Raw genomic sequence first — 13,132 nt, 5'->3', positions numbered from 1 at the left:
CCTAATTGAGAAAACATAGGCCAACAGCTCAAGGTCTGGGTGGCCGGTGTTGCTGACTGATATAAGAACATAAGAAGAAAGGTAACTGCGGAAGGCCTATTGGCTCATACGAGGCTGCTCCTATTTATAGCCACCCAATCTCATTCATGTATATATATATATATATATATATATATATATATATATATATATATATATATATATATATATATATATATATATATATATATATATATATATATATATAATATATAATATATAATATAATATAATGTCTAACTCATGCTTGAAACACTCAAGGGGATTCTACTTCAATTATGTTACGCGGTAATTGGTTCCACAAGTTCTTTCCTAAATCTAAACTTATCCAGTTTATATCACTGTTTCGTGTTCTATTTTGTGTTGACACTTTTAATATGCTATTACTAACCTCTTTGTTATGTCCACTCATCCACTTGTACACCTCTATCATGTTAATTCTTCGCCTTTCTTGAGAATGTAATTTAAGCTTTGTCGATCTTTCTTCATATGACAGGGTTCTAATTTGATGGATTAACTTTGTCATCCTACGCTGGACACGTTCTAGTGAATTTATATCCATTCTATAGTACGGCGACCAAAACTGAACTGCATAATGTAAATGGGGCCAAACCAGAGCAAGATATAACTGAAGAACAACACCAGGTGTCTTACTAACTCTTTAATAAATAAATTCCAGTGTCATATTTGCCTTATTACGAACATTTATGCATCAATTTTTTTGTTATCAATTCCTACTAATCATAACTCCCAGATTCCATTCGCAATCCGACTTCGCAATCTCAACACCATCTATCTTGTATCTTGTAATTCTATCATCATTACCTAGCCTCAAAACCTTACATTTGTCAGCATTAAACCGCATCTGCCAATCTTTTGACCATTTCAAAACCCTATTTAGATTGTTTTGAAGTGATAGTGAGTCTTTTTTCGTGTTTATTTCCCTACTGATTTTCGTTTCATCGGCAAATTTGCAAATATTACTGCTCAAACCTGAATCTAAATCATTTATATATATTATGAATAATAGAGGTCCCAGGACAGAGCCTTGAGGCACTCCAGTTACAACATTTTCCCACTCTGACTTAACCAATTTATACTAACTCTTTGTTCCTTTGGTATAGCCATGCCCTAATCCAGCTTAATATAGCACCCCCATACCGCGAGCCTCTATCATTTTAACCAATCTTTCATTTGGCACTGTATCAAAAGCTTCGAGAAAGTCAAGGTACACAACATCACAGACCTTTCCACTCTCAACTGCCTCAACTATGCTGGAACGAGCATATTCCAACTGCTCGCTCAACAGGTCCTTAATTTGATGAAGGAATGGCTGCACTCGACCCTCTACCATATTTCATGACACCGAAATCGTATATTAAGCCGCAGATTTTTGTGCTCGAGTGATAGTTAATTCTCCCTGAAGACTGATGGGGAATATCCGTAGACCATTGTCTTCCCCCTTGTACAGAATAATGCAGATGTACCTAATGTATTAATAAAAAAAAAAAAAATCCCATTTGCAACCACAGGTGGTGAGGCAAGATATATCTTGTTATAGTACTTAAGTCAATGCAAGAATAAAGTTGTAAAATTTCAGTTTTAGTGCAGGATTATCCAGCTGATTACTGTCTACTCAAAGCTTACCAGTAAGCTTCGAGTGGGAGGTTGCTTCTAGTGTTACGGTGGCCAGGCGAGGATAAAATTAAATTGATGGTTTTGTAACAGCCCTGGAACCTGATTTTGTTATTAATTCATTCCATTAGGGCTATTATTGCTCCATGTATTACCTGTTCGTATATTATATACACTTGGGTATAATACCTGGATATCCTGATGGAATATCAAATAGTGAAAATCATGTGTCTTTAACGTAATAATAAATCGGAATTTAAAGGTCTTTATAAATATTACAGTGCTTTCTTTTCTTTGATATGTATTCTTCTATTGTATATTGTTTTGAGTTTAAAAATAAGTTGAGAAACATCGGTGCTGTATCTTTCGATTTATGCTTATCTAACATATATTTGACGCATTGAATTCAATCCTAGTGTCTTATTAGCTTCATTTTGAACAAGTGTATTATTTTTTTTTTCATTCTAGATCTTTGTTAATCATAACTGTCACACCTTTCTCGCAGACTGAACTGTTTTTTCATAAACTTAACCTAATGTTTGCCAGCACAGAACTTCAAAATTCAGTACAGTTTGTATCCGTATTCAAGTCTTCCTGCAACATGTGCAAATATTCGTATGAAACGATTACCCTTCAGGCGTTATTGGTATATTTACTATATCATTTGTGTATATGGCAAATAACAGAAGTGCCACAACAGAGCCATCATGAGACCTTCCACTTGTGACTGTTTCCCATATCGTTTTTACTTAATTTATACGGACCTAATTTCCTGTTTTCCGTGCGATAATCATACCCTAATTCGACATAAGAGATCCCTTTCAGTGCCAGGTTTTTCTGTATCCACCTTATCAGTCATCATCGTAGAACAACGTCTTATTAAAGAGTTAATTAGACCGTCAATATTAACTTCGAGAATGAATAATTGAACATGGATTCAGCAAACGAAAATTCTGCTTGACTAGCTTATTTCAGATGTTCAAAATTATGCCAACAATTGAAAAGGAGAGAAAGGGCTGGGCTGACGATATTTTCTTTGGATTGCCATAAAGGTTTTGACAATATTTCTTGCAAGAGATGGGAATGTAAATTAGAGCAGCTGACTGGTGTATCAGGAAGAGTACTAGAGTCTGTGAAGAATTATCTTACAGGAGACAAAGAGTCACAGTAAGAGGAGAGATTACAAAATGGAAAAAAAAGGAAATAAGATCATTCGTATCAATGTTTTCTGACGATACAAAATGAGTTAATAAATAATCAGAACAGATGAGGACAGCAGCACATTAGAAGATGAACTAGAATTATCTAGTTCATCTAGATAATTCTTTTCTAGACCATCCAGAGATGGCCTGAAAAATATCTTCTGGATTTTAACTCAGATAAATCCAAGGATGTGAGGGTAGGAATAGGAGAGAGAGAGAGAGAGAGAGAGAGAGAGAGAGAGAGAGAGAGAGAGAGAGAGAGAGAGAGAGAGAGAGAGAGAGAGAGAGAGAGAGAGAGAGAAGGGTTCCAACACTGTACATAATCAAGAACGTGAAAGACTAAGGATTTGACACAGCTCTAAATCTTTCGCAAGATGTACACATCAACAGGATAGTGTGGGCAGCTTGCCATACATATATAATCCTATTTGTGGCTACCTAGTGTATAGTGTGTTCTTGGACAGTTACGATTTGACTGTGTGGAACGGATGTCCAGCACGCAGGAATTTTTCCTTATTATTGTTGACCAAACCACACACTAGAAATTGAAGAGACGACGACGTTTTGGTCCATCCTGGATCATTATCAAATCGATTGTGATGGGACGAAGGAAAGAAATAATAATTTCCTTATTATTATTTTGTTCATAATGATATGTTAATATGTTCGGGTTATGTTCTTCTGTTCTACATACGTGTTTCCCAGATAATTAGATCAATCTGTCGTCTTTCTGAACACACCACATTTTTACGCTATCGACCCGAACGTAAAAATGGCTGTGGTTTAGGAAAATAAAAACCACGGCACTACTGATCCTTGCTGGGACTAACGAGTACCGGCTCTGGTCTGCTAGGAGGGCTGGCGAGCAGACAGACGTATTTGTTTAGCCAAAACTACTGCATTTTTTTTGTACGGAATGATAATGGAGCACAGAATTAATACATTCTTACAGAGCACGCTGCGGCACTTTACAGGACAGATGAGAAAGCAAAGAGATATAAAAACAGAAGAAAAAGTGAGATAAAGTTAGAAACAGAAAGATAAAAGAAATCCTAGAGATAAACAGAGAAAGTTGAGGAGATAGGTAAACAAAAGAAATTTGAAGATTAAACAAAATTGGAAAGAAAAATAATTATCAATAATATAGAATAAAGTAAGGGCGCTGAAAGCATGCAATTTGAAGGGCAAACTAACCTCGAACAACAGTCTTAACCACGAGAGATAAAAATTCAGATCAATTCCAAGAAAAGAAAGGTATATATATATATATATATATATATATATATATATATATATATATATATATATATATATATATATATATATATATATATATATATATATATATATATATATATATTATATATATATATATATATAAAACCATAACAAAAACAATATATATAATAATAAGAAAACCCCCAAAAACACCGGGCCATTTAAACTCATTCATGGCAGCTTCTGCCTCCAGCGCAACCTTTATATGGATGACTACCTTCTCTGCATCGAAATCACCAAACAGTTGGTCCCATCCACCCTTCTTCTCCCCCCCAGCTCCCGACCGCTTGTTGACCATCGGAATGCGTCTCGCATCAATGGATTATCTACACAGTGATCATAGAATATCAAGATGGTGAGCACGTCCTTTGGTTCTGGCTACGCTGGTAAGGCTTCACCATCCTTCCTCTGATAATGAGGGCATGTAGAGGATGTGTGGGGAACACCTGTGGCACACACACACACACACACACACACACACACACACACACACACACACACACACACACACACACACACACACACACACACACACACACACACAGGGAGTTTTAGAGAGGGTTGAGAGCAGGGCTCAGGGTATTTTAAGATGTTACCAGGATGAGCTGCACAGTGTCTATATACGAATGTGCTGGGACCCCTTTTATGTTAAATTAAAGCTTAATGTACTATAAAAAAGGGGTCCATCAAAGTACCTACTAACAGTCAAGAGTCTAAAACACTGAGCAAGATATATATATATATATATATATATATATATATATATATATATATATATATATATATATATATATGTATATTTATGTATTTATATATATGTACACTTATATATATGTATTTATATTTATATATTGGAATAAATATTGCCCTGCCTGCTCATATTAATTGGGTGCGAGCTCACCTTACAGGGCGACACAGGACGCGTGGGGATGGATATACAAGGGCGAAGGGAAGTGGTCGAGAGGCAGGAGAAGTAAAGGACGAGCGAGAGGCAGGAGAAGTAAAGGACGAGCGAGAGGCAGGAGAAGTAAAGGACGAGCGAGAGGAGGACGTCCGGGTGAGTGTGTGTGTGTGTGTGGCACTTTCACAGCTTGTAATAATGAGCGAGGCAGACCTTAGAGAAAGCTCTGAGTAGGAGCAAGCTTGGGTTGACGGGCTGAGGGACTTCAGTGAAGGGCCTGAGTGAGAGCAAGCTTGGGTTGACGGGCTGAGGGACTTCAGTGAAGGGCCTGAGTAAGAGCAAACTTGGGTTAACGGGCTGAGGGACTTCAGTGAAGGGCCTGAGTGAGAGCAAGCTTGGGTTGACGGGCTGAGGGACTTCAGTGAAGGGCCTGAGTGAGAGCAAACTTGGGTTGACGGGCTGAGGGACTTCAGTGAAGGGCCTGAGTGAGAGCAAACTTGGGTTGACGGGCTGAGGGACTTCAGTGAAGGACCTGAGTGAGAGCAAGCTTGAGGTGACGGGCTGAGGGACTTCAGTGAAGAGTCTCGGTAATGAAGTTCGAATTCTTGTTTAAATTTCGTCTGAACATTTGCCATACAGAGAGGATGAAATGAGAACCGGAAATCAGAAGAGCGAAAAACGCGGAGCTGGATCACTAATGTCACAAATAAGTGAGAGGAAAAGGCTGGAAGAGGAAACTTTGGAAGTGAGAGCTGGATCACTGAGGACACACTGGTTCACACTGTTACTTGTCAAGGAGGACTGAGAACTGCTAAACATTCCGAGGGATGAAAACACATATGAAGTCAGGCGAGGCATTCTAAAAGTCTTTGTATACCGGCGAGCAATATATAGAATGATAAAGTTGGCAGGAAACATAAGAACATGGGAACAAAGGTAACGGCAGAAGGCCTATTGGCTCATACGAGGCAGCTCCTATTTATAACCACCCAATCCCGCTCATATACATGTCCAACCCACGCTTGAAACACTCGAGGGATCCCACCTCCACCACGTTACGCGGTAATTGGCTCCACAAATCAACAACCCTGTTACCGAACAAGTATTTACCCAAGTCTTTCCTAAATCTAAACTTATCGAATTTATACCCATTGTTTCGTGTTGTCTTGTGTTGATACTTTTAATACCCTATAAATATCCCCTTTGTAATGTCCATTCATCCACTTGTAAACCTCTATCATGTCGCCCCTAACTCTTCGCCTTTCTAGTGAATGCAACTTAAGCTTTATTAATCTTTCTTCATATGAAAGATTTCTAATTTGGGGAATTAACTTTGTCATCCTACGCTGGACACGTACAAGTGAATTTATATCCATTCTATAGTACGGCGACCAAACCTGAACTGCATAATCTAAATGGGGCCTAACCAGAGCAAGATAAAAGAGTTATCAGATACTAGTTACTGTTTAATGTTGAGATGCTGTTTGTGAGAAGATGTAAAAGGATATTTAGTCTGTGGGAAAGCAGCAGGCGAGGAATAGGCGGAGGAAGAATCGAGTCTAGAATGAGAGGAGAGTAGGAAGGACCTTGGGACGTAGGGGAGAAAAGGCTGTAGCTGGGTTGAGCTGGAACAACATGCAATGACTCCCATACAAATGATCTCAAAGGCAGTGTTTCAGAATGTATTCTGAGGCATGTGGTGAACGCACTCATGTGTGTGTGTGTGTGTGTGTGTGTGTGTGTGTGTGTGTGTGTGTGTGTGTGTGTGTGTGTGTGTGTGTGTGTGTGTGTGTGTGTGTATATGTGTGTGTGTGTGTGTGTGTGTGTGTGTGTGTGTGTGTGTGTGTGTGTGTGTGTGTGTGTGTGTGTGTGTGTGTGTGTGTGTGTGTGAGTGTGTGTACTCGCCTAGTTGTGCTTGTGAGGGATGAGCTTCAGCTTTTGGTCTCGCTTTGCTTCTGTGTCTTCAATTGACTGTTATACAGGTTACAGCGCCTTCAAGAACTCTCTATATCTACATTTGTTACTGTGAATGGAGTCCGCCTCCCTCAACTAACAAAGTTATATCAAAGTAATATTCCTATACACCTCCATACCCCTTATATACACCTCATCCCTGCCCCATTGCCAATCACTTTACAATTGCTTGGATTAAAGTCAGCAATTCATTTATCACACCATCTCTCTCTACTTTTTCAAATGCTCGTCTGCTTGGCGTTTTCGCATGTTTACAACTTAGGAAAATATTTATATGAGTGGGTGGAGGATCTTCCACTACACACAGAAATCACAATAGCGTGATGCATCAAATGAACAAATCCACAAGGGCCGTGACGAGGATTCGAACCTACGTCCGAGATCATCCCAGACGCTGCCTTAATCGACTGAGCTACCACATGGTCAAAAGAGTTGAAACCAGAAGTTGTACCTAACTTACTTGGATCCTGCAGCCTCTCCGAGACACAAACCAGGGTTTTACACAACTCCCCCATGATCCAAGTAAGTTAGGTACAACTTCTGGTTTCAACTCTTTTGACCATGTCGTAGCTCAGTCGATTAAGGCAGCGTCTGGGATGATCTCGGACGTCGGTTCGAATCCTCGTCACGGCCCTTGTGCATTTGTTCAATGGATCTTCCACTGTTCGTTCTGTCATATACACATATCGGAAACAGTATGGCACCTACTAGTGATCCCCGGGGCACTCTCTTCGCTATTCTACCTTCCAAGATCGACCTCAAGATCTCTCGAATCTCTATATTTATGTTGTTACTGTTAGATAGGTATTCACTCACTCATTTTGGTACGCAGCCAGTTACTGCAGCTTGGCTCTCAAATTGATGCAGTAGAGTCATGTTGTGGATCAGTGTCAAAGTCTTTCTAGCAGTCCAAGAAGACGCACTCAGCTCTTGGACTGCTGTTTCGTTCTGTCACATATTCTTGGAGCATGTCCTTATTGTGTCCGTGTTGTTCTTTGCTCTCCGTTACTGGTTTAATTGCCTGAATTTACTGAACAATTTACTCAAGTGTTCCGCCTGATAGAAGGAAGATTTTTAGTTAAGGTGGTGTTTTTTTCTGTTTATCCCACTTATATAGTCGTAATGGCTTAGCGTTTTCTCCTGAACTCTCCTATTCTTCCTTCAAGGCTCGGTCTGTTAAACAGTGAATGATAATGGTCTTGGCTCCGTAGTTCCCTAGTGCTGAAATTAATACAAAAATTTCACCTTCTGGCCGTTTTCCGGCCACAAAGTCTATCAGGTCATGTGCAGACATGTTCCTCAGTTACCTCCCCCACGGACCATCTTTATTCTAACATACTTTCCTTTCCTGTATATTGGTGTATTCTCCTGCTTCTTTCTTGCTCTGATTTTCATATAAGCAATGTTATCAAACACTAGGACCACAGAACGAGCCCTGTGCTCAGGCCATTAACTCTTCGCAACAGATGTGCAAGCTATTAGCCATAGCAGCCCGGTTACACCTGATTAATCTTTGTATAATGGGAGCTGCCTCGTGTGGGCCAATAGGCCTTCCGCAGTTACCTTTATTCTTATGTTCTTATGTATCATAGGTGTGAACAAGAGCTGGTGTCATACCTATACACGAGAAAGGAGGACAACCAGATCCACTGAACAAATGGCGGCTTCACTAAAGCTTATCTCTTGTAAAGCTCTGGAAGGTCTGACCAGGAACACGTTAATTTAAAACATATATTAAAGTTGCATTTTATCTCCAAAACATCTTCATTGATTTAGAGACTGAAGACTGGGAGTCATTACAATGGCTGACCAGTGGCTGACTTAGGAGCTGACGACCGGCTCAGCAAATGCATTTAGATGCCCCCATGTCCGTGTCGCCCCTACACACACACTTGCCCCGTGTGCGTGTCGCCCCTACACACACACATGCCCCATGTGCGTGTCGCCCCTACACACACACTTGCCCCGTGTGCGTGTCGCCCCTACACACACACATGCCCCATGTGCGTGTCGCCCGTACGAACTCCGCCACTCGGTGAGACACGCAATGTGCTCGCAAGATCTGAAGGAGAAATTTTCCATTCAGCGTGCGTTGAGCAGATCATGGAGCGATGCTTAGCCAATCAGAACAGCAAGCTCTGCTGCTCTCAGAGTCATTAGCTGTGCTCAGAATGGTGATTAGGACCAGGGGCGCTCCACTTGATAAATTCTGTGTCACCTTATCAAGGAATTTTATTAACGTTCGGTCTGTACATAGACTGTTGTAAGCTTGAGGTAATTGGAATGCATAAATGTGGCATGACCAGACGTTATGGCCTAACCTGGTATTACTGTAATTGGAGTTCACACACACACACACACACACACACACACACACACACACACACACACACACACACACACACACACACACACACACACACAGTGTCTTTCTTAACTCATAAGAAAGACTTAAGAAAGATCAATTGAAGAAGTCACATACATTTTTAGTGATCTTATGTCATCTGTGGCGGTCTTGAGGCTTATGAAACTTCATAAATAATTTCCATCGTGATTTAATTTAATTTTTTGCTTATACATGGACAAAAGAAGTTACTTAAAACATGAGGAAAAAGACACAACTCAAATAAGTGACGACATGGAGTCCTAAAGTGATTGAATATTTAGGTAACTGAAAGGAGCTTAAATGAGGAATCAGGGGGCAGGAATCACTTTTTAACCGTTGGCCTCTGTTCACCCAGCAGTAATTGGGTACCTGGTTCATAACCGATTGACAGGTCGAATTCCAGGGAAACTGGTGGGTGAGGATTACCATGAGAAACGGAAGGAAAAGCTCTCAGCTAGCTAACATGAATCAGAACTTGTCTGTTCCTGTATCTGCCTGTATAAAACAGAGAGAGAGAGAGAGAGAGAGAGAGAGAGAGAGAGAGAGAGAGAGAGAGAGAGAGAGAGAGAGAGAGAGAGAGAGAGAGAGAGAGAGAGAGAGAGAGAGACTGCTGCTGGAAGAGTTGTAAACATGATAATCGAGTCGGAAAAGTGGAGAAAAATGTTTGGATAAATATAATCAAATGTTGGGGATTTATAAATAGCGGAAACAGAGAGGGAAGACGAACATTAACATAACACTGGAAAGCAGGAGAGACCATGAACCTCCACCTTCTTCTTCTTTACGATTCGTGCCGTTTGTGTGAAGGTTTTCTCCTCCCGATAACTGCCAGAGTGGCGGTGCTGGGAGACGCGTCACAATGTCACGTCAGTGTTTATAATTTAGCAAGTTAGACTGGGGTCACAGAGCCCCACACCGACACCATAACAGAGAGAGGAGAATTTGTAGGGTGCGTTGACAACTTCACTAGCTGGAGCCTCCAGCCTACACAGCACAGTGAGGGGTGTTTGCCCACCTCACACGCCACCTCACACGCCACCTCATACGCCACCTCACACGCCACCTCACACAAACACTGAACTAGGAGCTCCAGGTGGGTGCACCTCAGGTCCAATTTCATATACTGCTTTCAAGTTGATTAGAAGCATTTTCATAATCCCCAGGGCCTAACAATACATTTATAATACACGCAATTTACATAGGAATATCACTCTTCTGGTCATGGTTCCGACAGCAATAATTAACCACCGCATGCTACACCGAGTGTGAGACCATACAGCTCGATTTAAATGATATCTAGTGATGCATTGAGACATTTATGCATTGTCGGATCATTTGTTGATAAGGAAATCTTGCCGAACGACCATCATATGATGGTCCTTTTGACTGGGCGCGCCTGTATACAAGATGCTCCATAGGACCATGTAGCATTCTGGGGATTATTCAGGAGGGTTAGTTACCGTGTTAATGTGGGCGAGAAGTCAACATTACCTCTCCCCGTCCCCAGAGATCGCTCCAGGTCTCTCACGTGAGACACATACAACACACCCAAGGAGAGATTCTGGTCTCTCAAATGGGAATCTTCCCCCCCCCCTCTCTCTCTCTCTCTATCTCTCTCTCTCCAGAGACTAATCATGGCGTCACAAACATGGGGAACACAAGTCCCTACAGGTGTTCATTCAGCACTTTTATATCGAAACCCAGACAACTTAAAATCTGGCTCCACACCGTTAGATCACGCTAAAGATCCTACTCCCGGTTTCTAGCGCCAGAAGAACCCGACCCTTCACCATCATCATCATCATCATCATCATCATAGGAAGCTGATGATGCTGAAGTTCCCGGTACGGTAGGTGACGGGCCATTTGCTAATCATCTTAACATCCCGGAACTCGTTAATTAAGACAGGAGACCAAAAAGCTGACAGGCCCAGAGGAAGCGGATCGGGTACACGGAGCTCCTGAATTGTTTGCTTAAAACAATTAGTTTTTCTTAAGCTAAATAACTTTGTGGTCTATTGTTTATTAATGCTCTTTTTAGAATCATTTGTTTACGTATATTCGTGCTAAACAAGTCAACACAATTATTTGTCGATAGCAGATAAAGATGGGTTCGTTCTTGACTCACAATCGAGAATCCCGGGTTCAAATTCTGGGCTGGACAGAAATGGTTGGAAGCGTTTTCCTTTTACCTAATATCACTCTTCATCTAACAGTAAACAGGTTCCAAGGAGTTAGTCAACTGTTCTGGAGTTAACTGCTAGAGAGTGTCAGTAATTCGATCTTGGGAGAAACCTCGATATAAGTGTATGTACTTTAGGTGTGTGTACCTGACCGCCTACACTCTGGCCTGCAGGCAATTGCGTTCACACCCTTATGCAATTCAGTGGCATTCTGGTTCACAACCAGAATGCCGGTTTGTCACCCCTTTGCCTCATAATTATTTTTTATTAATATATCACACCTCTGATTATATATATATATATATATATATATATATATATATATATATATATATATATATATATATATATATATATATATATATATATATATATATATATATATATATATATATAAGGGTCTGAGCAGGTGGTGGAGAGGGTTAAGGCGTACCTGTTATGCCAGTTGCTGGAAGGCTTCTGTGCTGGCTAGGGTTCGAGTCTCCTGGTGGGAAAGTGTTCTAAAGTTATATATATATATATATATATATATATATATATATATATATATATATATATATATATATATATATATATTAACCTTTAAATAAACAATAAAGCAAAAAACAAAAACAAACGGAAGGGGGTGGTAGGAGAAAAGCACACACAAGAACTGTGTTGGAGGGGACCTAAACATTCCCTCTAATGCGTTATGTGTGGTTTCCTCCGAGGCTATGGGTCCCCCTTCTTCCAGCCAGAGGTGGTACTCATGAAAAAGGATTGTAGACGAAGTCACCATGATGAGGGAAGAAAATAATAGTAGAAGACGTCACCAAGGTGAGAATAAACTTTAAATATAGTTGACATCATTAAGATAAGAGTAGGCTATAATTGTTCCCAAGATGTTGGAAGACTTTAATTGTGTATATTTCGCTACCATTGTGTCATCTCTTGACGCCCTTCACTACTAGGTTACAGCTGGTCACTTGCTCTATAACACCTAGTCTCTGAAAACATTTTTTTTTTGTAAACGTTATAAAATATATAGTTAGATATAGATTTGAATTAAATATGAATTATCTCTCCTTGACATCTGTACAAGATGTCACAGCTGAGGTTGCCTCGACACCTGTACCCCACCGGTCTACACCACATGGACCTACACTACTCCATGCGACACCACACATAACTACACACTCTCGCAGCAATGCACATGTATTTAATGAGGATTGCAAGACAGGAAATCAGAGAGCCACTGCCGTGCTGCTAAAGTTCCCCCTGCACCCTGTTTTCCTTGTGGGGGTAATTATTTCATAGTCATATAAAGATTTATCTCTTTACAGAGATAAATCTCTGTAAAGTTTAGATAACAGTACAGTTGAAGAAGATAGAGAGGATGGAGAGAGAGGGGGAGGGAGGGAGGGAGGAGTGAGGGATTGAAGGAGGGTCGCTGATATGAGAGAGAGGGAGTGAGGATCGAGGGTGGCAGGCTGCGGTGAGAGATGAGGAAGAGGGAAAGGAGGATGACATGAGTGCTTAGGAAGGGGATATGAAGT

At 40.6% G+C, this 13,132-nt stretch overlaps 1 protein-coding gene across 1 annotated transcript in view; it reads left to right on the top strand.

The window, feature by feature from the left end:
* Window positions 1–12,925, top strand: part of LOC138350122 (zinc transporter SLC39A7-like) — a 59,194-nt gene extending 46,269 nt beyond the window's left edge. The window contains exons 5-6 of the mRNA XM_069300420.1: window positions 5,063–5,211; window positions 12,920–12,925. Coding sequence (XP_069156521.1) covers window positions 5,063–5,211; window positions 12,920–12,925 — 155 coding nt within the window. The remainder of the gene's footprint in view (window positions 1–5,062; window positions 5,212–12,919) is intronic.
* The last annotated feature ends 207 nt before the right edge of the window (window positions 12,926–13,132 follow it).

Source organism: Procambarus clarkii, chromosome 44, assembly GCF_040958095.1.
Source record: "Procambarus clarkii isolate CNS0578487 chromosome 44, FALCON_Pclarkii_2.0, whole genome shotgun sequence".
Taxonomy (NCBI): Eukaryota; Metazoa; Arthropoda; class Malacostraca; order Decapoda; family Cambaridae; genus Procambarus; species Procambarus clarkii.
This window is presented reverse-complemented; position numbering and strand designations above follow the sequence as displayed.